The 15,491-nt window shown below is 43.6% G+C and overlaps 1 protein-coding gene across 1 annotated transcript; it reads right to left on the reverse strand.

Annotated features, from left to right (window-relative positions):
* Positions 1-371: 371 nt before the first annotated feature.
* hunk (hormonally up-regulated Neu-associated kinase) lies at positions 372-13,146 on the reverse strand. Its single transcript, XM_030069709.1, has 9 exons — positions 12,581-13,146; positions 8,990-9,282; positions 7,989-8,044; positions 7,430-7,565; positions 6,869-6,996; positions 4,731-4,857; positions 4,417-4,585; positions 3,893-4,046; positions 372-2,668 (listed from the first exon to the last, which is right to left on the reverse strand). The coding sequence occupies exons 1-9, from the start codon at positions 12,818-12,820 to the stop codon at positions 1,923-1,925; spliced, it is 2,049 nt and encodes a 682-aa protein (XP_029925569.1). The 5' UTR covers positions 12,821-13,146; the 3' UTR covers positions 372-1,922.
* Positions 13,147-15,491: the final 2,345 nt, after the last annotated feature.

Raw genomic sequence — 15,491 nt, forward strand, 5'->3', positions numbered from 1 at the left:
CTTTACTACCACAGGTGCCTCATGGGAAATGTGTGTGGTATGTGAGAGGTGCAGCACATTTGGGTGAGGTAACGCCTCGCTACAGAACCTCCTATAGCCAGCAGGCTGTTCTTCACAAAGTTATACAGGAGCTGGGAGCCCGGGAATAAATTATACCCCTAAGCCTTTGTGTATATTACGCATAAGTTAATGACTAAATTGGCAAATTGTGTACTTACTGAATAGCAGAAAGGATTTAACATTGATTTATTGCCTTATTAATAGTTGTGTATTGCCATGTGTCTAAACATGCACTCAGAGTACATGATGTACAAGAATGAAACCAGACAGTGAGCAGGTGTGTTTAAAGGACCAGACAGACACATAATGGATTCAGTATAAATATTTAAAATATTTTATACAGCATAGAAATCTCTTGACACTCAAACAAAACCATCCCTTAGAAAATCTTACAAAAGACCCCCGAGTCTGTATCAATCTCAGTATCAACCCAAAAAGTACAAAGACATCTTTTCAAATGTTGACAATACAATTTTGCATGCAAGTCTTGACAGAAAGAGATTCTATCGTAACAGTGAGCAGCCTTGAGTGCACGTGGAAGCCTTCTGTAGAGTCAAACAGTTTTGTGAAACGGCGTGAATGTGGAAAATAGTAGCTCGATGAACACTTAAGAAATCCCGTTGGTACAGAACACTATAAGCAACAAGAATACTGGAATCATACTGTATTTACAAGCACAAATTTCACATCACTCTCGAAAAGTTCTTGGCAAATATTCGGCATTGCAGTTAACACTTAGGACTATTGCACAAACTACAGCATTAAGACAATAGGAAGTTAATCATTTTCATGGACGTTTTGTGATACTAATCCCTCCCACCCCCATACTCTCAGCCTTTGGCGACTCTATGATATCCTGCTGTGAGAAAGACATAATTAAGTAATTTACAGTCACATTTTTCAGTGGATTGCCTGTGGGTCATATAGGTGATGTAAAACTAAGCTATAAAAGAGTTGTGACTGTGAGTTATTATCAACACTGAGTGATATACTGTGTAATGTCAACTTTATGAAGTGTGACAGAATGACTCTTGAAACCTACTTCTATTTCGTTGTGTTACACGTAATGGCACTGGTGCTCAAACACTGCAACTATGTGGCAAAATCCACACAAGCACGTCATGATCGACTGCGGCGACATTAATGTACGAACAATGCAGTGAGGTAACAGATGTCGAACCCTGTTGCTATTGTAGGTTTTGGTTTTCAAAAATAGTGCAGTGGATGTCTTCATCCAGACAGCATTGAGGATACAGTGCCAGCTGGCTGGAGGTCAGTGGGTATCTTAAGAGAGTTTCACAGAAAGCATTCATTTCGACAGTAATACACCTAAGTCAGGGTAAGGGTCAGGGTATATTGGCTGGTGTGAATCAGTCTGCGGCTCAGTTTCGTAATCAGTTACAGCAATATTACATAAGAGAGACTATCTCTCACGAAGTCTATAATACAGTGTTTTGCACATGTATGTGTACACCTTGTTCTTGAGGCTCATATTATATGATGCCCCGTCTCTGCGCTTTATCTGGGATTGCCTTAGGGTTTAGTCATTGCTTAGGTATACATCTCAAATCTCATCTTCTCTGCGTCACTCACTTCTTATTAAATACGTAAGAGATTCGTAACAGAGATTACATTTTTATGCTCTCATTCAACCCCATGTCTTTCTTTTTTTTTTTTTCATTTTCCTTTTTTGAAAGATCAACTTTCGCATAAAAAGTGACCCATTCACAATAAAGGGACAGTTCACAGTTCAGAAGGCCGCTCTGGAAGACCACCCCAACTTACAAAAAAATGTTAAGAGGGGCCTTGAGTTCAAAATCAGTCTGTCTTTCATTCTTTCTTACTTTCTTGCGTGGTATACCTCAGCAGAGGGTCTTCAGTGCACCTGAAGCGCAGAGCAGAGTCTGCATGGGGTAGGGGGGCGGGGACACCACCTCTTCAACCACCTGCTCTGCCCGGAAGGTGAATGGCTGCAGCTGGACCTTCTTTTTCAGGATCTGTCCAATCCCCATAGAGGGGAACTTACTGCGATGTGTTGGGCTGTCGGGGTCGCTGCTGCCCCCGCTAGAAGGAGGGCTGAATGCCGAGGTGGGGTTGAGGGGGCTGAAGGCTGACTTGGGAGGGCTGAAAGCTGAACCCCCTGGGCTTCCTACAGTGCTGGGCGGGCTCCCGCTGGTGTCAGAGGAACCGCACCAGTCGGACGAGTTGCTCTTCTTGGGCTGCGGGTTGACAATGAGGACAGGTGGACTAGGGATTGTGGCCTTCTTCAAGTAGGAGGAATCGGGGTGGAAGGCAGATACGTGACGGGGCGGGGAGAAAGTCCCGTTGGTCAGCTTGTACCAGGGTGCCGCAGGGGTGTCTTCGATTTGCTCCGCTTTGGAAAGGGAGTCAAAGGAATGCATGCCAATGGGTGATGGTGCCGGAGGGGCGGGGATGTTGTGTTCTGGGCTGGTGTTAACTTGTGGGAGGGTGGCCAGCCGCCTCCGTTGCTGTGGTGTGTTGGGAAAGAGAGGATGGATCTCTAGGTACTCCATGGAGGAAGAGGCCACGGTGCCGGGCGGAGCCAGAGGGGAGTTACGATGGCCACCGGTTATGGCACGGAGGAGACCTATGTGGAACGACAGGAATTTTGAAATATTAGGGATAATGAAATATACCCATCTGACTTTCCACATGGTATAGAAGAGCAGCAATAATGTCATCTCATTTGTTATGCAAAAAGGTCTTGTAATTCCTGACATCATGCTAACTAGATAGTAGCTGCACACATTAACCTCAGGTGAACCATAAATGAGGTCTGCCTACAGGTATTCATCTCTTATCCAATTTGATATTGCCTGTCTATCTTGCAGAGAGCTTCATTTCAGCTCATAGTTTTAAAGTAATAATGAAACACAAAATTCCTGTTGTTTTCATTCATCATTCCTTGTTTTTGCTCAGTTTGCTGCAGACTTGACAGTAAATACACTAATCAACCTTGATGGTTCGGTTTCTGAACTACAACTGTAAATTACTGTAGTCGCATCTTTTGAACTGAGTAAGGTCAGTTACCTATTGACAGAGGGAATGCAAACAAACAACTTTCCAAGGAATGATAAACAACATTTAATTAATTGTGAACAGGTGTGCTGCCACAGAGTAAATAGGCCAAATAACTAGGTCAGATTGGTGTTTTATGCTTCAGAAGCCAAACGTGACATGAGTGACTTGCTGTTTTTCTTGGCACAATAACTGAAAATGCATTGCTTCACCACAAGCATGTATTGTCTGAAAGTGCATACACACAGGTTAAAATGGGTCAACACTAATTTAGGTTCGCGTGAGTATGTGTCTGCCTGTTCTGACATGCTGGATCCAGCAAAGCCCGTGGATTCTATTCATAGCGTTTAAAGGTAACTGAGGGTATCGGAAAGGAGCTTTGGCACCAGTTCTTATCTGTCACTTAACTGTAAGCTCTCCTAAGGGCTCAAGCCAGGCTGACCTGACACACTCTGACTGCCCATCACACTCAATTATCAATCCCACACCCAAACGTTACCAGCAGACTTTAATATTTCAACTTAATTTAGATTACTTTATACTAAATAATGCTGGTGGGTTGGTTTTAACATTGTGGATTGCTTAGCCACAAATTAAATCTGATGAATCCATGCATAACTGATGAGTTATATTTTACACAGCGGTTATAATTTTGCCAATTATTCCCTAAAGTACCTCATCGTTATGAGGTTAAGATTACTGGCACATTTTTTCATAGGCCTTTTGTTTTACTTTACTGAAATCTCCGTTTGTCCACTATTTTTTTCATAATAAATTTTTCCGAATAGCTCACCTGTCCTGTGTTTCTTCTCCTTGCTGGGCCCCTTGCTGACAGCCAGGTAGACGGGCGTCTGTTTGGGCGGGATGGTGATCTTGTCGATGTGCTTCCTCCACTGGGTTTGGAAGTATTCATTTTTCTCCGTCTTTTTCTCCTGGTACTGCATCTCCTGAAGCAATCACAGAAAACTCAGTGTTACAACAGTGATTAGCATTATTTAAGAAAAAAAAATAAAAACTTTGTAAGAATTTTTATTACAAAACAAATTGGATTATGTAATCACTGAACTCTTGTGAGCCTTTCTAGAGCAAATAAATTTTAGTTTCTTTTTTATGGAGCAGACTGAATCATCGCTTGTGAACAGTTCGGGAAGTCGTAGAAAACAAAACACCCCATAATAAAAAATGAACAGGTTTCTTCTGTTGATCCCTCAGCGTCAGGTTAAACAGGTATGTGTTCAGTGGAAGACATCACTATCGTGTTGAGTGAGCGGTGTCTCATCATTTATCAATTTTAGCTTTTAGCTGGGGTCATCTTACCCTGTATTCCTTGGAAAGTCTTTTCATCTTGTTGTTGAGCAGGAAGTAAACGGCCAAAGTGTGGCAGGCACGGTTGGTGAGGACAGCACTCAGCACCTCGCTGTGTTTATAGCCCATCCTCTCTGTCATATGGAGCAACACCGTGTGGTTGATTTCCTCAATGTGGATCCTGAGGAAAGGTGGGAAATGTGGAGAAAGAAAAGGCTCAGTGTTTTGAAAGGATTTATACGGAAAAATGTCCATATGCCATATTGATCCTCTGATGTTTTGTTATCATGGAAGTAAATCTTAATAAAGGGAGGGAGCAAGCTCACCTGTTGAGGTACGGCGCTCCTGTGTTTTTGTTGGCCAGCTGTAGCCAGGAGTCGGCCATCACCTGGTGGATATTGGGGCGCTTGTTGGGGTCTGGCTCGAGAAGCTTCTTTAGAAGACAAATGGCAGCTTGAAAGACAAATACACAGAGACAGAGAGAATAAGTATTCATTTAGAATAATCACTGAAATGCATGTTGTTCTCATAGATCCCCTCAGACATCAGGAGGATCCCAGCAAATAATTTTTACACACAGAAAATAAAAATAAAAAAATAAATGTTTCACATGTTAAACCATATGTAATTACATTTTTTATATCTTTTATTTCAGAAATGTAAGTGTTCTTCAGTGTTGAGGAACAAAGTGATCCCAACTGAATGAAACATTGCTTCCTTTCTGTCAGCTAACAAGCCACTCACAGCCGTGAATAGCGTACAGGTATACGTTTATCTCGCTCCTTGTCTCGATGTACAGCACACTATATACGAGGTCATCAACTCATTCAGTTCCTTCTTACATAAGGAGACCGATGAGAGGATAAAACGACGTCTGAGTCATAAGCTCCATTAATATGAATTTATGTAACCACGCTAAGCTAATCCTTACTCTGCATCATCAAGACGTGACAATATTTTGACACTGTGCTGGAGGGACAAGTTTATGAGCGTCATCTGCTCCAAAGTGTGGATGTGATAATGAACTGCTTGCCGATTCAGCCGCAGGCCAAAAACAAACGAACAGACGTGCAATCAAATTTCTTGGAACGCTGCTAAAGATCCTTCCACGGAAATACGCTTCTGTTTTATGACAAACATTACAAAAACTGGACCGGGCCGCAGACAGTTTCCTTGTGGTCTTGATTGCTCAAGGGCACATAGTTTTCCGTCACTGTCACAAATTTTTCAACTGAAGCTCTTTGTTGCCTAATTAGTCCTCGCTATTTTTCAGTTTGTCTCGGTAATCTCTTGTAAATCTGCCTTTGCGTGCAGAATGTAGAATCCTGTAGAATGGACTGAAATTAAAGATTGTGAGTCTTTTCTTCTTTTTTTTCCTATTAAATAAAAGTGACTTGGAGCTTCTCCTCGGAACAAATTATCCCTTTAAAACCTTGTCTGCCTTTCACTCTTGATTAACACGGGCGACGTGACAAAGCCTATTTAGTTAATGTGGCTGTTTGTTTGTGCTCTACCACTCTATTTACTTTTTGCACCTTTCCTTTGTCTTTTTTTATCTTTTTTCATTTCTGTCTTTCCTCCTTAGATATGGATTATCTTGAATTTGTACCACAGAGAAATCACACCACTCAGACTTCTCTTTTATATTTAGTGCTGAAAGTCCACCCTAACTACTATACTTTAGCGTGTAAATATCCTTGACTGATGTTATTATATGCCTGCATGTATGTGTATGTTTGCTGAAACTGAATATTGAAAAAAGTATTCACCTAAGTTCCCCAGTCATTTTTAATGTTACAACAAGGTTCAAATCAGGATTTTGGCTCCTGTCTATGAGTCAGATTACAATGTAGTGACAGAAAATTTGCATATAGCGTTTGGACAGGAGCACCAAATAAACCTGTTTGAACAAAGAGGTAGTTGCGGTAGCTGGCACTGATTTTGTTGCACATCAAACGTGACATGCTATCATATTAAGATAAAGAAGGAGCCAGCAAAACCAACCAACCAACAAGCCATCGTTGAGGCATGCATATCAGAGGGGATTAAACTGCACTGCACTGGCATAAAGTTGTCTGCTAGTAACCTAAAACCATGAGCACAATGAGCTGACAGCTTTTCTAATGAACCCAAATGACTTGAAACAGGTTCAGTGTTATCTTTGTATGCTTATTGCCTTTTAGTTCAATGACAGGATCTGTCATTACACATGTATGAATTAAGAAATGTGCCTTCACCCTCACGTGCAAGCATTGTTCTTGAGAAACATATACATGTCAGTTGTACAGACTTGACAATGGCATTTCAGTTCCTCCCCGAGGGTTCAATACTGCGATGTGTGGGCATGTTTTCTGTACCCTTTCTAGGATATGTGAGATTAATGATCATTTTGTACTCTACATAAAAAGGGCGGGTCATGTAGGACTTGGCAGGGCAGAACAATTGCGTATTTGTATGTATGTACCTGTAGAGAGAGAGGGAGGCAGAGGGTTCATCTCCTTGTCCACCATTTTCTGGTGCAGGGCTCGGAGGCTGAAGGGCTCCACAGTGAACGGGAGCGTTCCCGTCAACATTGCGTACATGTTCACACCACTGGAGAATGGAAACACACACATTTAAGATCAGGATGCACTAAATTCCAGAAGCCGTATATCCAACTCAATATTACAATTTATAGTCTTTCAGTATAATCATATCATAATGATATGGTGATTTTGGGGTATCGTGTCACACAATATTACTGTATAAATGATGATGGCAAGCAAAAAAAAAAAAAAAAAAAAAAACAGACAAAAATAGGCATGAAACATTTTAAGGAATATTATTTGAAATTTTTAGACTGATTTTTAGACTTTCTGTTTTGTGATTTTGCAGGCATGGAGATATGTGAGAAAAATTCTTGAGCATGAGTATCATGATACTGATTGTAACCATATCATCTAGCCCTAAATCTAAGTAAATAGATGCCACTGATAATTCTACTAACAACAATCACTGAAATTTTGCATAAAAAAACTGAGCTCACATGGACCAGACGTCCACCTTCGGCCCATACTTCTTCCTCGAGAGCAACTCTGGGGCGGCGTAGGCGGGGCTTCCGCACTGGGTGCTGAACGGGTCTGAATAACCGAGGATGCCAGCGCAGTTACTCAGGCCAAAATCTGAAAGACAAAGGAGGTGGGGTCAGCTTTTGTGTCGGCGTTAACAGCCATCTTCTCTGCCCACTCATCAAACTAACATTAATTACGTTGCCTCTCGACCGTGTTACACACAAACAAAAGCAGGCTGAAATTACGATGAGAGCTTGTTGGGGTTTTAACAGGATATTTAATTGCTCTTAACTCTGCACTACATATGGGCCAAGTGACATTGGCCACACGCTCTCCCAGTCATTGCAAATCTTGTTCTTGCTACTGTAAAGTGGCTGGCTTCAAGGCCTTTTATTTATTTTTAAATAATTTTAATAATAATTTTATTATTCATTTTTTGTGTTTGCTGTATAAATCTTTATCTTGCTCTTTCTGTGGGAATTGGATCAAATATCATAAACAGAGCACAGACAAATATGAGAGTTACTCTCTTACCTATGAGCTTTATGTTGTCCTGCTCATCCAACAGAAGGTTTTCAATCTTCAGATCCCTGCGAGACAAAGACAAAAAGGATACATCAATGCCTGCACAGCGTCAGAGTTTACATTAGATAACTTATCAAATCGGTCATCACACAATGCACAATCAGGTGGTGGTGGTGGTGGGGCAAGAACGGTTAGTGGGTAACAACCCCCAGTGAAACAGGGAGGGCTGTTGGCAACCCCCGCCACCCACAACACACACACTCACACACCCTCACAATGTGGGTCACGCTGGCTGATTTTCAGGGTCTATTGTGTGTCTCAGATGTCTCCTCAGTATTGTAAATCCTGTTATACAGTTATCTACGTAGGCCATCTCACCACGCATCCCTCTCAATGTGACACAACTTTAGTTCCCAAGCTTTCCGAGAGCTGCAAACAATTGAAACCTGGGAACGCTTTGTGAACTGGGTTAGTTTAGTCTAAAGTCTGATTGGGCGTTACAATGTCTTTGTTTTTCTGAAGTCAGAGTTAAATGTTTGATTGTAATGCAAGTAAAAATGCATTTGGATCATTGCCTAATCCCAAAGTGATTATACTGAAATACAGTGAATGGCACGAATCCTACCATAAAGTAGTATTTACTTCTTAGCGGTTCTCTGGGGAAACTTATGTCACGTCACACCCCAAGCAGTGACTAGATGGGTTTGGTGATGTATGGATTAATGATAATGTGTACAATAAGGGCTTAACCCACACATTGGAAAGAGGATCAGATCATGTCTGAGTCAGAGATCTTAAAGGCAGCTTTAACCTACAAACAGCAAAAAGCTCTCTTAGCTATAGATGACATATGTTGATTCTTTTCTGACACTTCTAAACCAATTCTACTGGTGACACTTGAGAATTCAGTGTGTGTGTGTGTGTGTGTGTGTGTGTGTGTGTGTGTGTGTGTGTGTGTGTTTGAATCAGTCTGCTCCTGCGTTTGTTATTTCAGTTGCATGTTCCCTCACCTGTGCACCACCCCTGCCCTGTGCAAGTGCTCCACGGCCATCACCAGCTGCCGCACGTATTTCTGTGTCTCCCTCTCGTCCAGGCGCTTCTTGTCGTAGATGCGGTTCATGAGGTTTCCCCCGGGACAGAGCTCCATCACCAGGTAATAGCTGTTCTCTGTCTCGAGGATGTCCAGCAGCTGCGTGATGTTGGGGTGGCGGATCATCTGCTGGATGTGGCCCTCCCTCCGCAGGTTCTTGGTCACGTACGAGTCCTTCTTGGCCTTCCGCTTGTCGATCACCTTCACCGCCACCTGGAGGAAGACGAGACGGAGAGCAGAGGAGAGGAAATAAGTGAGGAGAAGACAACAGAACAGAACAGAGAAGAGCAGAGGAGGATGGGATGCTATTTTAGACGTCTCTGACTTGGCAGCGAGAGTTTGACTTTTGGACCCTGTGAGATATGATATTCTGAACAATCCCCGTGGAGAATAGAGCGCTGCTGCTGCTTCGAGGGAAAATATGAGGGCGAGAGGGAGAGAGTTGTAGCGTAACAGGTGACGGGCTAGGCGCTCTCCATTGCAGGGTATATGACTCGACACTGACCTCTCCCTCACAGCTGCTCCCAATGTGGAGCAAACCCAGACGCTTTCACTATGGCCCTAGGGCTTCAGCAGAGGGAGGTGTGTATGTGGTGTGTGTGTGTGTCTCTGCATACCCATGTGTGTGTTAGAGGAGTTAGTGAACCATCATAAACTGGGGGAAAGGCAAATGTTACCCTATTTCCCACACTGGGGCTGAGGCCAAATGGACACTTAATATTCTTCCGTTTGCCACATAGTCGCGCCCGCCAGCCACTGAAGACAAACACACTTGAGGAGCGGCGACAAATGTACGCCCAAGAGTGAGGAGGGCTAAATTAGGAGTCGCTCATTTTTCCACAGTAGATGCGGCAGAGAGCAGATTCACATGGAGATGTGTTGGTGTTTTTTTCAACTTTCTCATTCCAGCTTGTCTGTCTTCCTCTGTCCTCGTTATCCAAGACGAAGCTTACAAAATCTCTACAGCAACCACAATATTAATCTGTCTTCTCTCTAGTCATACAAAAATATATCGCATTCACCAGTTTTAAAATGTAGTCATCTGGGCTCATTTTCACTTATGATCCCCGAGCAGGTTGATGATGTTCAACTCAATGAAGTGTCCCATGCACACAGCGCAAACACCTCTCTGTAGCTACTTACATGCAAACGGGCGCCCGTCTACCCTATTTCTTCCCTGGGACACATCGTCTTCTGTTCCATCTAATGCGAGTTCAAGAACATGACTCCCATAACTCGCAAATCACCTCAAGGACACAGACACATCCACCGACACAGAAGGGCATAACCGGCCAAACTAATCACCATATCCATTATCGAAATGGTGAAGGCCAAAGTGGGCACGGGCGGAAGGGGCGTCTGGGGGGTGGACAGCGGAGAGGGGTGGAGGATCTCTTTTCCCTGTCCTTGTCTGCCTGTCCACCTTGTCTTATTTTATTTCTTTCACCCTTTCATCTCTAATAACTCATTCACCTCTGCAACCCTTTTTGCACTAGCTAATTAGTACAAGCATGTGTGTGTGTGTGTGTGTGTGTGTGTGTGGGCTGAGCTGCTACAATAGACGGCCCCTGTTAACGCGAGGCGGTGTGGATGAGAGAGGGGGTGCAGTGTGTGTGTGGGTGGGGGGGGTTGGGGCACTGTATTTACAGTAGGCTATATGAGGATGGGGGGATGGGGTGGCATAGGATGAGGCTCAGGAGGGCGAGGGGGAAGGGTGCTCCCAGCTGGGGGGCTTGTGGGGGAGTCAGTTGTTTATCAGGATCCCCTCAGACAGAAAGAGGGATGGGGGGTGGAGTTATGGAGGGGAAAGTGGGTTACAGACATCAAAACATGTCCATATGACCTCACTGGCTCCCCAATATCCATTGAATCCCCTGTTGACCATGACAGCACTATACATCACCTCCTCTTACCTCCACAACCCCCCCAACACACACTCTCTCCTGTCCTGACATAGACACGCTCCCATCCCCTCATTCACGCTGACTTTCTAGTGATGCTAAAAAGGATTCTGTTTCTTTGCCCCCTGCCTAGCCTATTGCCTGAATAAACTCACTGCCTTCCTCTCCCTCCCAGCGCCTGTTGAACCATGAGAGAGAGACAGAGAGAAAGAGAGAGAGAGAGAGGGAGAGGGGGCTAGAGTCGTGTGCTGTGCTTGGTGGCGAGATTGCCAGGGTTTGCATCATCCCATCCTCAACAAAGAGACTGAGGGAAGAGGCAAAGTGCTTTCTTCTCTTTTCATGACAACAGTGAATAGGGTATGTCTGTGTGTGTATGCATGTATGTGTGTGTGTTCCTGCGCGCGTGCGTGCGAGATGAGCTAATCCTTAACATACTACATGAAAATTTCAGGTCCCAAATACACAGTGGCGCACACACACACACACACACACACACACACACAAACATACATATATGCATACATATACATATAGTGTATATACTTAGACAGACATGTACATACACACAGAAAAAGGGGGTGCTTGTTTTTCTAATATGCAAATGTACTGGCTGCTCCTCAAAAAGCTTAGAGAGACAAAGGCAACCGGTGGCCAATGGTAGCCCATATCAAAGCCCTGCGCTGGCTGAATCCTAATGAGACGGGGAGCCCATTTATCAAAGACATCATTTCATATGTAAGTAGCGGCCTTGCTCTCTCATAGGCTGGGCAATTTTCTCTGGGACCCTATCAGATTGAAGCTCCCGCGCCCAAAGCGGTGAGATCACCGCTAGTAGACAAAGCAGACGTTCAGGAAAACCACTGAGCTGCTCATTCAACACATGGCTGAACTGCAGGCAGGTTGCCCTCTCCCTCTCTCGTCTTCACACACACACAAGCACATGCAGAGTAAATATTGTCACTAGAGCTTGGCGAGAAACCATGCCCTGCTGTGCAAAGTCGAGTTCAACACCTGGTGATGCCGCATGAGCTCATTAAAAAAAAAGGCTCTCAGTGTAAATTGGGTGCATGACTTTCTCTTGGGGTAAGCGCTGAGACCTTAATTGTCTCTTGTAATAATCTAATATAGAAAATCCACTCAACTGTTCCTTTGTAATAATAGACTTTCCTTATTGCTGACATTCCGCCAAAAAAAGAAAATAATATTAATGATGGTAAAATTAAAATTTATATAGCTATTATATATGCATATAATTATGTCTTGCAAAGTGGCTTCTGACAGCTGATATTACCCCTTTGGAATTAAAACCAGTTTCCAAAACAGACCAATAAAAATGTATTTTCTATGCTGAATGTATTTCGAGTCAGCCAGTTCTCAAACGTTTATGAATCACCATAAAGTGCAATAAGTCTAAATTATAGGGGAGTATACTGATGCCACGTGATAGGATCGCCAAAAACATGCATTGAAATGATACCTGAGACTTACTAGTTGTCTGTTTTCTGTTTGTGATCTGAAAAAGGGCTACAAAACAGTTATGACAGACAATTTAAACTTCGCATCCTGCAGCACTAACACTGTTATGACAACAGTACGGCCTGTGGGCTCACCTTTTCTCCAGTCAAAGCGTGGAGACCTTCTCTAACTTTGGCGAAAGATCCTTCTCCCAGCTTCCTCCCGATCAGGTAGTTCCCGACCCGCTTGGTGTGGTAAAAGTTCCTTAGGATGTCCGCGGCAGGACTGCACAGGGAGGCCGAGAGGATGCTCTCATTCCCGGTAGAATTTGGGGTTTTGCCCTCATGCACCCCATGGCTGCTGTCCACAACCATCTCGCTGTCAGCAACTGGCATAACAGCTCGCTGTCACTTCTCTCTTCTCAGTAAAATTCGCTCAGGTTGTTGGATCAGCTCTTTTGTCGCCCTCGTTTCTGGGGGATTTCAAATGCTAAGCGTCCCGTGAATTACGCACGTCTGAAAGTACAGTAACTCCAATCTGTCGGTGACTTGCCCGTCCCTCGTCTCTACCGGCTAATGAATAGTACGTAATACGGAACCGGAGCCTGCGCCACCTGTTCACCCCAAGCATGAGCGCACTCAGCAGTTTCCGACACACGTAGGTTTTGATAAGTGTATCAGATTAAATCTTGGCATGGAAAAGAAACACCAGACTTAATCAATTAACGTGTCCCACTGACACAGCCTAAATACATGTTAATGCATGTGTGAGATGTCTAAAAAAGTGTCGCTCAGTGAGACGTGCGCAGCCCTCCTTCTCCACACATGAGCATCTCCTGAATAGTCTGGTGGAGGCAGCGTGTTTTTTAGTTTGAAGTGACTTTCCCGGTTATCTGGGTGGGCGTTCCTTATTGTGAGAAAAAAAGCCCCTCTGTTGGTGGTGACTGGGATAATTTCCAATCCAATCAGCGCCGTCGGGCGGAGCACATGGAAGAACAAGGGGGCCAACTCCACCCGGTGCCGCTGCTCCGTCGTCTCGCTCGGTGCACCCCAAACCCTTAGAGCTATGAACAAAGAGTTCACTCTGAAAGCGAGAGACACTGAAATTTACACTAGAAATCGTCACGGCCTAGTTTATTTAACATTTTTTAAAATTACTGCACCATGAGTTTGCGTCGTGACTTTAGGTTCCCTAAAGACGTGAGCATGTGCGTAATGCATGTGCGCCCATCAGTATGCACCCCGTGCGCTGCAAGCGGGGGAAGACGAGTTGAGCAGCGGCTTAATTAACCTGCACAACGTGAAGGGAGAGGCTGGTCTAGCAGCAACAAATTAATAACTGTATTTCCTGCGTGATAACCAGTTTTATTCAATCAAGTGTATTGACTGCTATGTGTTTCGCGTTGCCAAATTCATTGATGTCAGCGATGTTATATATGTTTTGTGGCAAATCAACAATGGAAACGTGCAGTTAGGTTGGCACAGCATGACTATGAAATTAAGGAGCTTCTTGCACTTCGCCTTTTAAGGTGTTAACTGCCCTAACTGGAAAGGTGCTCGTTTTAATGAGGCTACCTGCAGGGGGAAGCTATTTCACACTTATTGACTTTTCTATCCTGAATTTGGCCTCAGCTCAGGTTAAGCAGACCTGGTTCTATTACGTTCTGGCGGACGCACTGGACTGAACAATGTCTGATACACTTAGCCTCCAGGCTGTGCTCCTGGAAAGAGTAAGATGAATACATTGTGTGTTGGACCAACACATGAACAACCCAGTGGACCATGCGCCCTAGACACCACACCAGACGCCCAGGCGGCGAGCCAAACATATAAGTATACCACCATCTATCGGAATTGCTTTGTATTACATGAAAATTCAGTCGGGTAGGCTACTTACAGCTTACTTAAAGTTATGAATGAGCAGGAGAAAGGGTTTGAACCAACAAGCCAACATCACGTCTTGGGAACAGTGTCCAGTGTCACGATAGGCACTGGTTTGTCTTGGCTGTACATCCAAAGCTGAGGCAATATATTTTAGTTTCATAATGCATGGCATAGTTATAGGCCTAACCATTAAAAAGTGGACAGCATCTGTTCTGCAGTATAGTATGCACCAGCACAAGGCACATGATTATCAGGTGTCCAGAAACCACAGGTTACATGCAAAAATTGTCTAGGCATGTAAATGTAAATGGATAAAAACCTTCAATGTTTTAGTGTACATTGGCCCAAATGGTGTGCAGTTATGCATATGTGTACTACCTGTGTACTTGGGCAAAACAGCAGATTGGATTTGGGATACCACATGTAGTCTACTGTAAGCCTCATAGGTGGAAAGTAGGTAAGCCACCTTTAGACAAATATAGGACTTACTGTGCAGTTTTGAGGTACTTGCTCTTTAGTCCACTTTTACTTCCACTTTGTGAAACTCTATACTTTTTCTCCACTACAATTCAGAGTAAACTACAGCACCTTTGACTGCACTACATTAATCTGACGCTTATATTAAGCTTTTATATGCAAAACATTACATATTATCATGTATGGTTAGACTTGCCAACAGCATATGGACAAGACTAAAATACTTGCCACAGGTTAGCGCATCAATAATTTAATGCTGAAAGGGGGTGTTCCTCACAATGACTACTTTTGCTGTTGATTCTTTCATTCATTCATTCACTCATTTATTCATCCATCCTTTAGACTGTTTTAAACTTGAGAAAACAGGCTGGGATTTCCCAATTTTCAGTGAAATCGACTGTAGTCATACTAGCTTTTATTATCCCAGGTAAGTATCATTTAGAATGCAGGACTTCTAATGGGGTATTTAAAAGATTTGTACTTTTTACCACCATCGGTTGGCTTTAATTCAGAAAAAGTGTAGATCTGACAGAGTCATTGTCATACAATACAATACAATACAATGTAAATTTCAGCAGGGTTGCCTCTGTTATATTCACAGAATCCCACACATCCCAAACACAAATTGTTGCAACTGTTGCAAAACTCTTGCAGCCTGCACCTCTCATTCTCTGGAAGTCGCGTGTGTACAAAACTCACACGCCGC

The sequence above is a fragment of the Myripristis murdjan genome, chromosome 14 (assembly GCF_902150065.1).
Source record: "Myripristis murdjan chromosome 14, fMyrMur1.1, whole genome shotgun sequence".
Classification (NCBI taxonomy): domain Eukaryota; kingdom Metazoa; phylum Chordata; class Actinopteri; order Holocentriformes; family Holocentridae; genus Myripristis; species Myripristis murdjan.

Bases quoted from the DNA above. Each gene is read 5' to 3' on its own strand.
- hunk (XM_030069709.1), bottom strand. From the start codon at position 12,820: ATGCCAGTTGCTGACAGCGAGATGGTTGTGGACAGCAGCCATGGGGTG. The intron at 7,566-7,988 runs GTAAGAGAGTAA...TTTGTCTTTCAG, and splicing joins GGACAACATAAAGCTCATAG to ATTTTGGCCTGAGTAACTGC. The intron at 4,586-4,730 runs GTGAGCTTGCTC...ACCTTTCCTCAG, and splicing joins GGAGCGCCGTACCTCAACAG to GATCCACATTGAGGAAATCA.